Source organism: Vitis riparia, chromosome 14, assembly GCF_004353265.1.
Source record: "Vitis riparia cultivar Riparia Gloire de Montpellier isolate 1030 chromosome 14, EGFV_Vit.rip_1.0, whole genome shotgun sequence".
Lineage (NCBI taxonomy): Eukaryota > Viridiplantae > Streptophyta > Magnoliopsida > Vitales > Vitaceae > Vitis > Vitis riparia.
The window spans coordinates 20,659,173-20,674,220 of NC_048444.1; the positions used below are offsets into that span (position 1 = coordinate 20,659,173).

Here is a 15,048-nt window from a genome sequence, read left to right on the forward strand (position 1 = left end):
ATACTTTTTATATAACAGCCTAGTAATCTTTTTAAAAACATTTCTAATAGAAACTCTACAAACAAAAGCACTACAAATAAAAATGTTTTAATTAGAATCACTTCAAACAGGGAATCCAAAATGTCAAATTATAAGTATTTCAATGTTTCATAAAGTATCAAAATAATCAAAGATGCTACAAGAATGAAATGTGAGAGTAGTAAGAATTTAGATACATTCAAATGTGTGAAATAAAGACATAATTTATTATGATTTCCTTGTTCTTCAAAAAAAATTTATGGCCCCAATATGATAAGGGAATACTTGCAACCAAAACAACCTGCAATGGTAGTCAAGCCAGTATGGTGAGAGCATACTATACCATACAAGGGGAAAAAAAATTCAAATACATATAACCAATGAATCATTGCTCATACAGTGCTCATACAAATCCCAAAAGAAATTGGAACTACTGCAACAACATGACATTGTCATAAAATCAAACTCTTTTGGTTCCAAAATCACAATTCACAAGCAAATGCACAAGAGGGTACTGCCAAGAACTCCATACTTTTGAGTTGATGAAAATCATAGCCCTGTTGCATAAACTCATACAAAATTTGTTTTACAGGTTGATCCAATCCATCATCATAAACCATTTACACTTACAAGGTTGCAGTGGATGCATCAATAGAAATCCCCTTGCAGCCATTTCTTTAAGAAGTTGAATTGCCCGGGATGTCTCGTTATATCCATTTCCTCAAACAACTCACCTGCCTCCCCTGACAAACCTTCTTGACAAAGCCCAGTGATCATTATACAATAAGTTCGAACATTAGGTAGCAATCCTTTGGAAGAGAGATTGGAAAAGAGGTCCCTTGTAGCTTCAAGTTCATCAGCCTTTCATATCTATGCCATCAATGACCTATAGTATAAATTTGGCATATCAGGATCCAAATTACAATCTTCAAAAGCTTTAAGCAATGTCAAAACCTTGGCAAGATGTCCATTTTTGGATAGGTACCCGAGTAAAATGATTTCGAATTTGGCCATGAGCTACCATCTCTTGAAAAAGTTCTATTGCATCCTGGAGTCTTCCCACATGGCACAAACTGTGCATAGGAGCATATATGTTTCTTCAAAGAGACTCGTGACCTCATCTATCCTTTGAATCTTGCAGTATTCATTGATCAAGATATTATAGCTAACAACATCGAACGCGAAGCCCTTGCCATCCCATCAAATAATTTAACTGTCTTACTCATTGCGGACTACAAACAATGTCAAACATCTTTGGATCATCATGTCAACTACATCATATGCTTTTATCACCATTGCTTTTTTACAAAATCCAACCACCAATGTATTAAAGGTAGAACTACATTTGGCATTATCTTGCTATCTACCATTTCATTCAACATTGTGGTAACTTGTTTTTGGTTACATTCATCACATAGGCCATGAATTATCAAGTGGTCATTTCAGAGAAAAGGTTCAAAGCCTCGGTTACTTGTCTATCCTCACAAAGGCTATGAATAAGTGACAATCTCATGCTCAATTACAGGCCATGCTTCTAAGTAGCCTGATGACTACAAGCACCAAATTGCAGTCCCTCGTTGAGGGCAAGCTTAAGGAAATCTCCGAAAATGGGGAGAGAGAAACCTCACCTACTCGAATGGCAGAAAGAATTAACAAGTGGAATTCCAGAGGAAATCTCAAGTTTACACATAGAAATGACGATAGAGTGATGCTTGCTTTTGGAAACTAGCCCTAATAAAAATCCATTAAATTTGGCAATGGAGGGCTGCGATCGCAAGCAAAGCATAGGATTAGCACGAGATATAACACCATCGATGTGATCAAGCGGTGGTAGGGTTTTGGAAAGCAAATCAGAAGAAACAAAAACAGATGAACAGTTGAAGCGAGGAAGAGAATGCAGAGTACCAAAAGATGAAGAAGAAGAAGAAGATGATCTCCAACTCCAAGCAGCAACAGCCCTTCCTATCATCCTGAGCTTTCGTTCTTCTGCGGCCTGCAACGCCGAATCTACGCCGCCACCTTTCTTTAGGGCATCCTTCTATGAAATACTTGTGTCCACCGCTTCCCTTCCTACCCCGCTTCCTTATCTTTATACATGATCTATCCCAATATCCGAGTATTCCACAGCATGAAAATTTAAAAATACTAATATAACCCTCATTCTTCAAGAGTTAGAAGATCAGCATTCTGGTCAATTTGGTCAATAAAAATAAAAATATGTCACTTAAAAGGAATACGAATAAAGAGAAAATAGGGGTGAAATAGAAATCTCATTTCTTTTATCCTTTTTCTTCTTTATTTTAAATTAATTGGATATATTTCTTATTTATACCAAAAGTTCATATTTATTTATATCATTCAAAATTATTTTTAAAAAAAATTAAAATTTGAGATAATAATTTTTTTAATAATTTAATCTTTTAAAATAATTTTTAAAAATATTACGTGAAAACTTCTATATTTTTTTTTATTTTATATACAAATTATTATTATTAGTATTTTAATAAATTTGAATGCCAATAAAGATCAAATCTTTTGTTAATAAACTAAGTTTTTTGTGAATAAATAAATTGGAATCATTAACTTGAAATTGCTTTTAATGTAAATAAATTCTTTTGAAATTTCTTTAAAAATTTGTAATATTTGGAAATAAAAAAAAATTATAATTAGTCTAATAAATTAATTTGTGTAATCCTTTACCGGTGTTGTATATTAATGTAATTTGCTTTTCATCTTATCTTGTTGTATATATTTCTATTGTATTTTTTTTGTATTTATAATAATTAATTAATTATCATAATTCTCTTTATCCAACAAGTAACTTAACCCTAGATTTGGACTCGTTTTTAAAAACATGTTTTTCCATAAAAAAAAAAGAGTCATATTAGAGTTTTATTTTTTATTCTATTTTTTCTTTAAAATTAAAATTAAATTTTCATAAATAAAAAAACAAGTTTTGCCATTGAGTGATGACACACATAAAAAATACGGGTTTTTGATGGCTTACTATGAAAGATACCTTGCAATTTCATTCATCATGGTTTCTTCTATTTATTGATTTATTTGATTGTTGTTTATTTAAGGTTGATTTGGTTATATTTCTTGTTTTGTCATTAGAAATGAAAAATAATAATAGTTTCAATATAAAATGTTTGAAACTTACTCTAAAAAGATAATTACTTTTAAAATTAAAAACTATTTAAAATGCTAAAATATCTATATATTTTTTAAAGAAGAAGTCATAGTACCTTAAATTCAATTTTCTTTTAAAAGTAATATTTAAGGGTACATGATAAATCTATATATTTTATATAACAACTAGCACATGCTAGATTGAATATATTGCCCTTTTTATTTTTAAAACAAATAGAAAGTGTATGTAACACAATACTTATTTATTTATTTATTTTATTTTATTTTAAAGTAAGAAATAAAGTTTTTGGGAAATAAAATAAAAAGAAAGAACATAAAGATAACTGTAAGAAAAATTATGATTATCATTATAGAATGTATGACTTAAGAGATGACATGTTACGAACAATGGGTTGATAAACTTAGAAATTGAAAGTGAATAGAAAATTGTTATAATAAAAAGATTAATATTTCTAATTCTATTATCAGTGAGGGATAATCGGAAGTTATCTTGCAATCTAAATATTTATAATTGTTGTCGTATTTATAAGGAAACAAATAAAACAACAAATTGCTTAGTTAATAAAGATATTTGTAATTTAGAATCAATCATTTAGTAGTCTAATTTTCCTAAAGATATTATAAAGTTTAGTTTTGACTATTATTATCGATCATCTTTCAATCAAATTTGTAGATGTTATGCTTAGTCTCCTTTCATAAATATATATATAATTTTCAATATTTCATTAAATATAAAACAACTTATGGCATAAGTTACCACTTACAAGTAAAATTATCAACATAAATACAAAAATATTATTAAATTTAAAAAATGTTTTTCACCTGTTTCATAGTTTTATTTTTTTATTTAGAATAAAAAACATATAAAATTCTAAAAAAATTAAAATATTTTCAACCTAATTTATGCGTTTTAAAATTTTTAAAAAATAAAAATATAATTATTTTTAAGAAACACCCCATTTTAAAAAATAAGTTGTTGTAAAAACTAAAAAGAAGCGTTGTAAAACATGTTTTCTAAATAATGAGTTAGTTGAGAGGTGGCCACTTTGAAGTAGCCAAATGTGATTGTACAGCCAGAAAGGGAAGCTTGGTGAGGTGGAAGGCTTGGAATCTGTGTCTTGACTTTACCCTAGCCACTGTTTTGATAACGTCGTCATCACGCAACGATCTGAACCTATTTCTCCGTTTTCTTTCCTTAATTCATTTTCTCAGGAAAAAGAAAACCCCAAGAAAACGTTTTTCTCGTCTTGGGGTCTGCCTCTGCATTATGGTTACAGTGAAGCCCTAAATTCTAAGCCAAGCTTTCTCTCTTCTTCATAAATATAGGTTTAAGGCTTGCTCTCTCTCTTTAGCTTTTTCCTCTCTTCATCAATCTGAGCTTGGAATTTCCACTTTATTAACTCAAATCCAGAGCCCTTCTGTTTTTTCTCTCTTGGGTAAAGGATTATTGCTTCTCAATTTCTCTCAGATGTCGCTAAAATCACCCGCCGGTTATGGCACGCTTCCCAACGCCTCCACCGCCGTTCCATCGTCGTCAACCTCCGAACAGTTCACCTTCATCTCACGCGCCACCCAACGGACCCAAACTCTAATGGCCACAAGACGCCCATGGCGGGAGTTCTTGGACTACTCAGCTCTCTCCCGTCCCCACAACTACAGCGATGCAATGGCTCGAATCAAGAGAAATGTCAACTACTTCCGCGTGAACTACGCGATGGTAATGCTTTTCATACTATTTGTGAGCCTTTTGTGGCACCCAACATCCATGATTGTCTTCTTGATAATCTTCGTTGCTTGGTTCTTTCTGTACTTCTTCCGGGACAACCCTGTAGTGTTGTTTCACCAAACAATCGATGACCGTGTTGTGTTGGTACTGCTGGGATTGATTACAGTTGTGGCATTGGTGTTTACTGATGTGGGTTTGAACGTTTTAGTTTCTTTAATAATTGGGGTTGCGGTGGTTGGGCTACACGCTGCGTTTAGGGGCACAGAAGACTTGTTTCTGAATGAGGAGGAAGTGGCAGAAGGAGGGTTGCTCTCGGTTGCGGGTGGCCAGCAGTTGCGGCCAACCAATTATACTCGGGTTTGATTTTTTTTCTTTCTTTTGTTCTAGTTATCGGGGTTTTGAAGTTCAATTTGAAGGGAGTATTGTTAGATTTTCTTGTTTTTTGGATGGAATTAATTTGGGCTCAAAGCTGTTGTTGTTGGGTGCTTGTTATTTTTTCTACAATTGGTTCAAGCCTGAAGGAATTGGGGACTGGTTCTTGGACTTATTGAATTCTATTTGAGGTGCATAAATTGCGCTCTCCTTTAAGGATGCAAGTGGCTCAAACTCCATGGAAGTGGGTATTGATTATTGGTCTTTTAGGCTTTATTTCGAAGCAGTTATCATTGATTCTTTTGGTTATCCTCATGTAATTGTTTCAAAGGAGGTAGGATCCTATGCCTATTTCTATCATTCTTGTTTTGGTGCTACCTTACAGGACTACAAGAAACTTGTGCTGTATACTGGTTCCGTATCAATGACTGGGAATATGTATTTTGTCGATTTTCTGATTTCTCCTTAACCTGGATTTTGATGTAATCTTCATTTGGATAGGGATGAGTTTGGAATTTTGTGCTGGAATCAACAATATCAAATCTTTCAGATCCAATTGTGTGTTTTCGGTCTGTGGCAACAGAATTTTAGGTTGTTACATGGAACTTTTAGACCAGCTAATAAATTTGTCGTCATCATTGAAAGTAATTTCAACTTTCTGTTTCTGATATCCTTTAAATGGAAAAAGTAGTGTAATTTCTTTACTTTAGCAGCACTTGGAAAGTTTTGATGATTAACCTGCTCCTGAAATTCTTGTGTTGTGCTGTTGGTCATCTCAGACACGTGTGGCTGATATTAGTATGCGTTATTCCTGTGAATGACAAGTTCTATTAATCACTTGTTTGATCTAATCAATTTGTTTGTTTGCACTTGTTTTTTCTGTTTTTGTTTCTTCTTTCATGTTTCTTTGAATGGTCGTGTTCTTGGGTTGCGTCTCCTTTGTTGTTAGGTGCTATTTAATAAATTCCCTTTTCCTATAGAAAAAAATGTGTTTGTTTGCCTCAAACCAGTTTGAAGTTAGATCTTGTTTTCTTTTTTAGGTAATCATTCTCCTAAAATTATCAGTCCCTTGTTTAATGATGAATTCTCTCTTTAACAAAACAGGCAAGTGGTTGCTTCCGAACACGACAGTTAACGAATTGAGCTACATATCGAACATATTCTTTTTAATAATATAATTCCATTGTGAGGTACATGGATTAATGCTAAGTCATCAGTTCTTGGATAGGTTGGCCTTAACATAAAAACCCTTTTATATTAGTTCAAGTGGGTGTCAATTGGTTTTTGGTCGTCAAAATTGCAGCAAGGATTATTCTTATTGCAGAATTTCCAGCTTGCCACATATTGGTTAGTAATTGCTATTTTATAGCTGTGAATTGGCAAAACTATCATGCAAATATGTTGTGCTCTGGCTGACTTATCACCAGAGGCTACTAAGGAAAAGAGATTTTGTTCATTCAAGAGCTCAAATAGCATCCAAAGCAGGCAGGTCTTGATGGTTTGTGATTTAGAATATTATTATTGTATCTAATTCATATTTTGGAAGTTCTTAAATTAATATAAAGATTTTTTTTTCAAAATTTTATGGAGATTATGCTTAAGATGCCTATGCTCCCTTTCTTATCGATACAGCCAATTTAAAATACTCAGCTTGCAGTATTACCATTTATAAACTACCTTTGGAGAGAAATGAGTGTGAATACTAAATGTAAGATCTTTGTGATTCGATCAATACAATATACATGTGATTCCTCTAAAAGAAACATTAGTGTGGCAATACTGGAAAATTTGATTAGAATTGAAGTATAATCCCCAATTTAATTATTAATTGGTCTTTGGATTCATTTTCCGATGCGCCTGAATGTATTTTTAAGCGGCTTTTGGTCTTCACTAAAGAATGAAACATGGCAGGCCTTGAATTCATAATGTTAGCTGTACCTTTTATCATAGTTTTTAGCAGGATATTATTAATCTACTTTAACAGTTGACCATGATTGAGTATGTTGTGTGCATGCACGCATTTGAATTGCGGCGTTTGTGTCACTCAATTTCCATCGTTACAATTTTTGGTGCTTGAGTTAAATAAGGAAAGGGGCAAATGTTAGAATTGACAGGTTCCTTTCCTTGGAAAGGAGTGCTATAGAATAGCATCAACTCATTAGAGTTTGCTGCCAGATATCTGTTGCTAATATGGGAAGACAGCTAATTTTTAGCTTGTGTTACTCTTCTTCATAACAACCTTTAGCAGTTAAGATTTACTTATTCAGCAATGGCCCTTTTTACACAGAAATAGGGAAGGAAAATTCACTTGATCGAACCTGCCTCCATGCACAAAAGGAGGGAGTATGAAATTAAAAAGGGGGCTATAATTTACTCCCATGAGTGCAAGTTGGTTTCCCCTTTTTGGCTTGTAATTCTCTTTTAAATTTTATTTATGACAGAGCATTGAAAGGTTATATTTTTGGATCACCATTATCTTTAGAACACAATAGATTGTTTCTAAGCTACATTAAAGAAAGTAGTTCATGTTTTAAGCAATACCATCCTCTACAGCTTTGTTCAGTTGTACTTTAAAATGCTTATTTAAGCTTAGTTGGATGGTGATGTTCCATATGTTAATAAGCAGCACATTCAAATTGGATGGTTCTCTTCTTGTGATACTAAATGGCTGGGATTTTGTGCTGTTTTATCTGGATTTTATGGTGATCAACTCACATGTGCTTGCATTGATATTAGTTGTGCTATGATTATGATGTTCAATTGGTGATATTTCTTTCTGTTGTCTTAATTCAATATCACATATTGGAAGCTCCAGGGTTACTGGGCCAGTTTTTCCATTGTACACTGTGTTGGAAGTGACTCCAATGTATTTCCGGTGGCATCTTAACGAGTGAAGAGGGGCATCATTATGATGTCATAAAACAATTTCTCTAAATCTGTCTGCTGACTAAAGTGAAGGGGGATCATTTTAATTGATAGATTCTCTTTTGATTTGTTGCTTGAAATTCTATGAAAAACAAAATGTAACTGTTTGTGGGATGTCTAGATATAGCAGGTATATTTGGTTTGGATATCATTATGTGCTGTTTGAGCTTTTATCTGATGTCCCTAAAATATGCTAGTATGCTTATTGTGCTTGGGATTTGATCATGTGCTGGAAAAAGGGGGATGCTTATTTTTGCTTTTTGGGCAGCACTTGTCTGTGTTAAGAATCATGTTTCTAATGTGAAATGCAAATGGTATCTAGCAATTATTATTGTTAAAACTTAGAACCATTTGATTGCTTTTTCTGCAAATTTAAGCCGCATAATGAATAGTATTGTGAAACTAGTTGCCTCTTCCTGATGATGGTGCCGAGAATATAAACCTACCGAAACATAGAAAGTGAGATTCATTTGTGTTGTTAGACTTGTTGCTCCCAGGATACATCATCAATCAGCCCCAAGTGACAGCAATCGCCTGAAGAAAGGGTGAAATTCATGTAAACTACAATTATGACTAGGCTTGGATGAGCCCATGCTTCCATTTCTTAAGACAATGGAAATAAAGAACATATTGCTCTCTAGGGGAAATTGCTTTTGAGTATTGAGGCAGGGCAGCTGTTGACTACCTGGTTTTAGCTGGTTTTTCATTTACAAATGGGACAAGTTGTGGTCTTGTCTTGACAGCCTACATTCTCTTAAAATAATTTGGGGCCAAGCTGTTATGTTGACGGACTGGGTTCTTTGGTTAACACATGGATTAAGATTCAGCTTGAGTAATATATTTTATTTTTTCTTGATACATTAAGGCCAATTCATTGACAGACAAATGTCTAGCTTTTTGAATGTTCCAAGAGTACATGGTATGGGGTGGTTCCACTTTCATGGGACGTGAAACCATGACCTAAAGGAAAGTAGGATCAGAAGGGATATATCATCTTTGTTATAAGATGCAAAAAAACCCAAAATATCATCAAACCCATGAAGCGAACGCCAAGAATACACTGCTCAGGGCAAATGCCAAATCAACGTTTCATTCCACTGTGAGCCTGAGTTGGATTCTTTCATGGTGAGCATTCAGACTAGATGGGAATTCAAGGATTCCCAATATAGTTTGATTGAGAAGGATCTCTCTCCTTATATATGAAAAGGAAGTGCATTGTAGCATGACTTTGTGAAAGATATCTTTAATGAAAATGCTGAGGAAACAAATGAATTTTCAAGGGAAGCCGTGAATTGACGGTAAAGACGGCAAATGGGAATAATCCTCAAATGAGCCATTGATATCATATTGTAAAGAAAAATAATCAACAATTCCCCACATACATCCTAGCGACAGGGAAACACACAATATTAAAAGAGAAGGAGCCAGATGGGGGGAATGCTTGAACTTCCCACTAATCCTCCTCTAGATTGATTGACTCCTTAAACTTCCCATACAAAATCTTTTTCAGTTCTGCCATCTGTGCAACTACAGAATCCTTCTCCTCCTCTAGTTTCTCCAACTTCTTACTAGTCACCTCTTTCATCTGTTCTATTCTCTCCTCAACTTCTTCCTTCGGCACATGAGCAAAAACCTCTCCTATCTGGAAGCGGACCATCTCCTCGTCTGTGAGAATCAACTCATTGCTTGCATCCTCCAGATTTTCATTTGTTTCCTGAAGAAATAAGCCATTAAGTTAAAAGGGGATGTCAACTAAACGTACACAGATTGACCAATGTTTTAATTACTTATAAAGAGATGGAACAGGTATGGAAAGATCTGACACAATTCATGGCAGTAAGTAACAGAACATTTTTTGCACAGGAGGGAGTAATATATATTGTTTGATTCCATATATCAAGACAGTAATTGTCATTTCATCCACAAGCAAAGATAATCCATTACTTCATTGGCGTTATTTCTTTTAGTGCAATGCTGGGTCACTTATATTGTGATGTCATGCTGCAAGAGGAATGGACCAAACTGCAAGATAGATAACTTTCTTTAAAATCAGAAACAAACATCTTCATTCATCAATCAAGTGATGAATACAAAGACAAGCAATCTATAAAAATGATGTACAAAGGTTCATTAGAAAGTGACCAAGTAACCAGATCCACAAAAACTAGCCAACCTCACTAGGAGAAAACCGATATACATACAGTAGAGAAACATTAAGACACTCAAGGGGGAGGGAAATCTCCAAAAAGGAGGCTAAATGCTTTGCTCCTTATTTGGTTAACTTAGTGACTTGGTTAGCTGAACAAGGAATCAAAGAGAAGGAACAACCCAACTCGCTAGCAACATCTATGATTTTGTGCATCCATTTCACAAACTTCCATGGATCTCTTTCTCTGTTACTCATCCAAGATATTACAGTCAAAATCTCCCTCTACAGTTAGATTGGATAGGCATAAAGCTTTGGCTTGTTGCATGTTGTCCAATAATGCCAATATTTATATCTCATTAGCCAACTCCGCTTCTTCATGCTTAGAATAAGCTCTTAATCATGGATAAGAGTGATCTCCAGTCACACCTCTAGTACATATCTGACTAGGGTTTACTCAAAGAACACTCGTCAAAGTTTAACTTTACCAAACCTACTAGGGAGGGTAACCAATCAATCATAACTTTCTTCTTCGACCTAATTGAGTGGCAAGCACTCTTCCAATTTTGCATTAAAAGATACAAAGGAATATCTACAAAAGGCTTGGTGACCGAGGCCCATAGGGAGGAGGAAACAGTAAATTGTCCCAGATGGCATCCACAGATCTTCATTTATCCTCAAAAATCCTTGCATTCCTCTCCAACCATATAAACCATATCAAGGATAAAATAACCATATGCGAGCCTTCCCTTTTGTTAGGCTTTTAAAGCCCTTAAAAGAGATTCCCAACATCTCTACAATGCCTCAAGGGGAAACCATTCAACATTGGCCATGCATAACAATCTATACCAAAGTAAAAGTGCAGTGGGGCAATGAAGAAAAAAGATGGTTGGCTGATTTACTACTCTTCAAGAACATAACACAATGGTTCGGGCCAAGAACTTTGTAAGGCCTCCTCAATTGAAGCTGTTGGTATTAACCTTCTTGGTAGCCACAAGCCAAACAAAAGATTAACCTTTGGTGGAGCTTTTGAGTTCCAGATTAACTTAGTTAAAGCAAAAGAGGTCATAACAGGAAAGTGAGGAAAAACGAAGAGAGCTTTATAGAAAGAGCTCATAGAGAAAATATTGAGGGTGTTAATGACTAAACTCTTTTATCTAGAAGGGAAGGTGATATATTTGCATGAGGTAGGAATGAAGGGAGGCTAATTAGATATTCAATCTTTGGGTCATAAAGGTTTTGACGAAACAGGCATATCTCTAGTCCTTGTAACTTTGAAAATATTTGGAAATTGAAGCTTGAGAGGACATTTGTCTAGCAAAGCATTCTCCTAAAAACGAATTTTTGTGCCATTTCTCACCAAGTATGGTGTGAAATTAGAAAAATTGTTTAAGAGTTGACAAATGGCTTTCAGGGGGAACAATGTGAGCACCTAACAACAAAGTTGGATCCCAACCATTGGGGGCGCAACCTATAAATAATTAGGATGACCCTATACCAAAAAGTGTTGTTCTCTCAAGGCAACCTCCACACCTACTTACCTAGAAGGGCTTGATTCCTCAAGGAGATAGAGAACTAAATATGACCTTTTCCTTTTCTGTTACTGATCCTTGTGTTGTGGCCATGCATAACAGGAACATGTGTTTTCATTAATATTGGTTGACATAGGTCAAGTTAATGGGTACTACAAGAATAAGGGGAAATGTGCCAGAGAACTTGATAGAGAGGACATTGAAGTGAAGGACTCAATGAAAGAAATGACACTACATAGGGTAGAAAGGTGCAAACTGATTCACATGACTGAAATAAGTAGTTGAGATAAAGCATCATTAAGTAGAGTTGAGAAAAATGTTTGAAGGACATAACCAAACATGCCAACTTGAGTAATAGAGAAAACTAACTTAGGTTCAGAAGAGAAACCAATACTAAGTACAATTTTCAATCTTGAATGCTACAGTTGGTTTGGGCAAATATATCTCATTTGTACACAATCAATCACACATACAATTTATATTTTCTTAAGTAATCTTCAAAGAAACTTCCATTTTCACAAAATTTTAGCATTTTCAATTGCCAAGCTGATCCAGCTCAATGCAAGATTGGTTTGTCACAAACTCAGCCTGAGGCTACATCAACAATCTGTGGATCTAGCCCAACTTCTTAAATATGCAAAAACAGAGAAATGCAGTTGTAAGAAGCATAGAAGAATGATACATGCATATAAATGTTGTCTATTTTATCAAGTATGGAAACCAATATTAGGAAACAATTTTATGGAAAAGACTTAGAAGATGCACTTTGGCAGTGGTGTTAAATGAGATGCTAGATGCTTGAAATTCACGTCCACGAGAAATGATACATAATGTGAACCAAAAATAAGGACGAGCTATTATGCTCAAGAGTAGAACTCAAAGTTAACCCATGAACAAATGAATCCCAAGACCAAATGTAGGAGAAAATTCATTAAAGTTTAGCCACTTTTAACCTCAGTAAGACAAACAGATTATATTTCCAACATCAAAGTTTTTCAAAGAGTTCACAATAAGGTCTTTCTTTTGTTTTTTTTTTTCATTTTTGCATTGTTTGAGTGTGTTATATTGCTTCCTTCAATCTAATGATTGCTCTTAAAACATCATGCAACCAACCTTTAGTTTATCCAATATAAAATATCTCGCTGACAGAAGAAAACTTTCACATCTTTTCACTGTGAGCATCATTGGTGTAGATAAACAAAGATGTCAATCAAATAGGATCATGGAAAGCTAGCAACATCATTAGCTAACTGCTTTTCCAACACCCTCCCAGATCATTTCAATTTGTGGCATATGCCCTTGTGCATGACAAGGCATGTGAGATTAGTGATGATTTGTAGCAAAATCATTTCTAATCTTCACAAACAGAAATGTCTCTAATAAATATTTTAAATCTGAATCTCATAGTTACAGTGTATCGTACATACGCTATACAATGCAAGCATTTTTCAACATGTAAATGTTACATTGCTTTGGAATTCAGACAAGAAAAACCAATTTCAAATTCTACACTTGCCTTTAAGATGTCTCCATTGCTTCTCTGCTTCAAGTGCATTTTTTAGCTCCATTTCTCCATTTTATTTAAATTTAAATGTGTTATATTTATAAAAACAAGCTCCTAGCACACCAGTGACCACTATTTTCCAACTTTTCTCACTTCACTTTCACCAATCACAAAAGTTAAGCCCAAATCCATATTTCTTCTATTAATATCCATCAAACTTAAAAGGTAAAGCTGCGTTTTTCTAATATTCAGAAATCAACAGCAATCAAGTAAATCCCATATGAAATTGAAAGAAAGAATCTTTTTTTTCCTAATACCCATAGAAAAACGAGGTAGAAAAAAGCCCTTCTGTAGGTTTTTAAAATCCATTTAAGATCATGCAATACAGTGAATAACTCAAGATCCAGAATCAGAACCCTAATCCGAAAACTAACAGAAAAATCCAGTGAAAAGAAGAACTTTATTCAATAAACCCACCAAATGAAGACAAAAACAAATCAGGGTTCCCTCTAATTTTTAAAACCGAGCTCAAATTTAGCATAAAAACACAGTTAAAAAATAGAAGCAAATTTTTAAAAAATTAACAAAAATCATAGATCGAAAAGGAAAACAGAAAAGTCCTTTCTTTTTTCTTTATTACCTTGGCCATCTTGATCTCATCTTCGAGCTCGTGAAATCTGTTGTTTAGTCTTCCGAATTTGTTAATGTTCTGCTGATCCTCCCATGTCACCTCTGTTTCAGATCCTCCACTCTTCCATGTTGTAATGCCTTATCAGTATTATGAAGAAAATAGTAAGAACGAAAAAAATTAGGGTTTTGGTAGGGTTTTACATACCTGTTGCATATTTGATAGATGAAGGCGACGAGGGCTGGGGTCGAGGAAAAGGGCGTGTAGAAATGGAAACTAGTAGAAGGGCTTGGCCTGGATCTCAATGCGGTCGGGCATCAGTCAAATAGAAGTGGGCCGTTTGGCTGGACAAATGAAAATAATAACCGTCTTCCAAAAATTATTATTATTTTTTTCAATTATTATTATTATTATTAATAGGAAATCACAAACAAAAAAAGAAAAAAGAAAAAAAAGGAGAGAGTGAGACAATTTTCTAATCCCTTTTCAATTTTGATTTCTAGAAATAAAAATGCTTTGCAATATGCTATCTAACATTTACTTAGCATTTTTCTAAAATCATTTTGTATCCCTAAAATAAATATCTTATAAATCCTTAATATTTAAATATATACATTTTATACTTGTTTCCCTCCAAAGTTTATATATTATAATTCTAATAATAAATTTTTTAAATATAAACAATGAGTCACCTTTGATTGTAGTTTTTATTTATTTATTTATTTTAATGAAATTATAATAATCTCATATCATATTAGAGTGATTCTAAAAGCTAAAAATGTTTTTGAAAAAAAAAAGTATTTTATAAAATTTATGAAATACTTTTAAAAATCCAAAAAATCATTTGTATTGTTCAAAAATCATTTATAGTGTTTTTAAAAAAATACTTAAAACCTGTTTGACAATAATTTTAGGAAGGGTTTATAATATTTTTAATACTCAAAATTTTTTTTATTCAAAGTATTAGAATGATTAAAAATATTACTAAACACACTCTTAATAAATGATTATCATCAAAATACTTTTAAGAAAACATTTTCATTA

General features: G+C 33.7%; 2 protein-coding genes and 1 long non-coding RNA gene across 3 annotated transcripts; 1 reads left to right on the top strand and 2 right to left on the bottom strand.

Moving 5' to 3' along the window:
* Window positions 1–239: 239 nt before the first annotated feature.
* LOC117929450 lies at window positions 240–2,069 on the bottom strand. The gene is made up of 2 exons (XR_004653765.1): window positions 1,924–2,069; window positions 240–1,783 (listed from the first exon to the last, which is right to left on the bottom strand). It is a non-coding gene; the product is annotated as an uncharacterized LOC117929450 (long non-coding RNA).
* Window positions 2,070–4,280: 2,211 nt separating this feature from the next.
* LOC117929633 (PRA1 family protein E) lies at window positions 4,281–5,917 on the top strand. The gene has a single exon (XM_034849983.1). It carries the CDS (start codon window positions 4,640–4,642, stop codon window positions 5,258–5,260), a length of 621 nt encoding a protein of 206 aa, XP_034705874.1. The 5' UTR covers window positions 4,281–4,639; the 3' UTR covers window positions 5,261–5,917.
* Window positions 5,918–9,471: 3,554 nt separating this feature from the next.
* LOC117929468 (probable prefoldin subunit 4) lies at window positions 9,472–14,322 on the bottom strand. Its single transcript, XM_034849752.1, has 3 exons — window positions 14,212–14,322; window positions 14,017–14,127; window positions 9,472–9,908 (listed from the first exon to the last, which is right to left on the bottom strand). The coding sequence occupies exons 1-3, from the start codon at window positions 14,218–14,220 to the stop codon at window positions 9,648–9,650; spliced, it is 381 nt and encodes a 126-aa protein (XP_034705643.1). The 5' UTR covers window positions 14,221–14,322; the 3' UTR covers window positions 9,472–9,647.
* Between the last annotated feature and the right edge of the window lie 726 nt (window positions 14,323–15,048).

Excerpts from the sequence above, each read along its gene's own strand:
- LOC117929633 (XM_034849983.1), top strand. The coding sequence starts at position 4,640 with ATGTCGCTAAAATCACCCGCCGGTTATGGCACGCTTCCCAACGCCTCC.
- LOC117929468 (XM_034849752.1), bottom strand. Across the intron at positions 9,909-14,016 it reads ATGAGATCAAGATGGCCAAG|GAAACAAATGAAAATCTGGA; the intron begins GTAATAAAGAAA and ends TTATTTCTTCAG.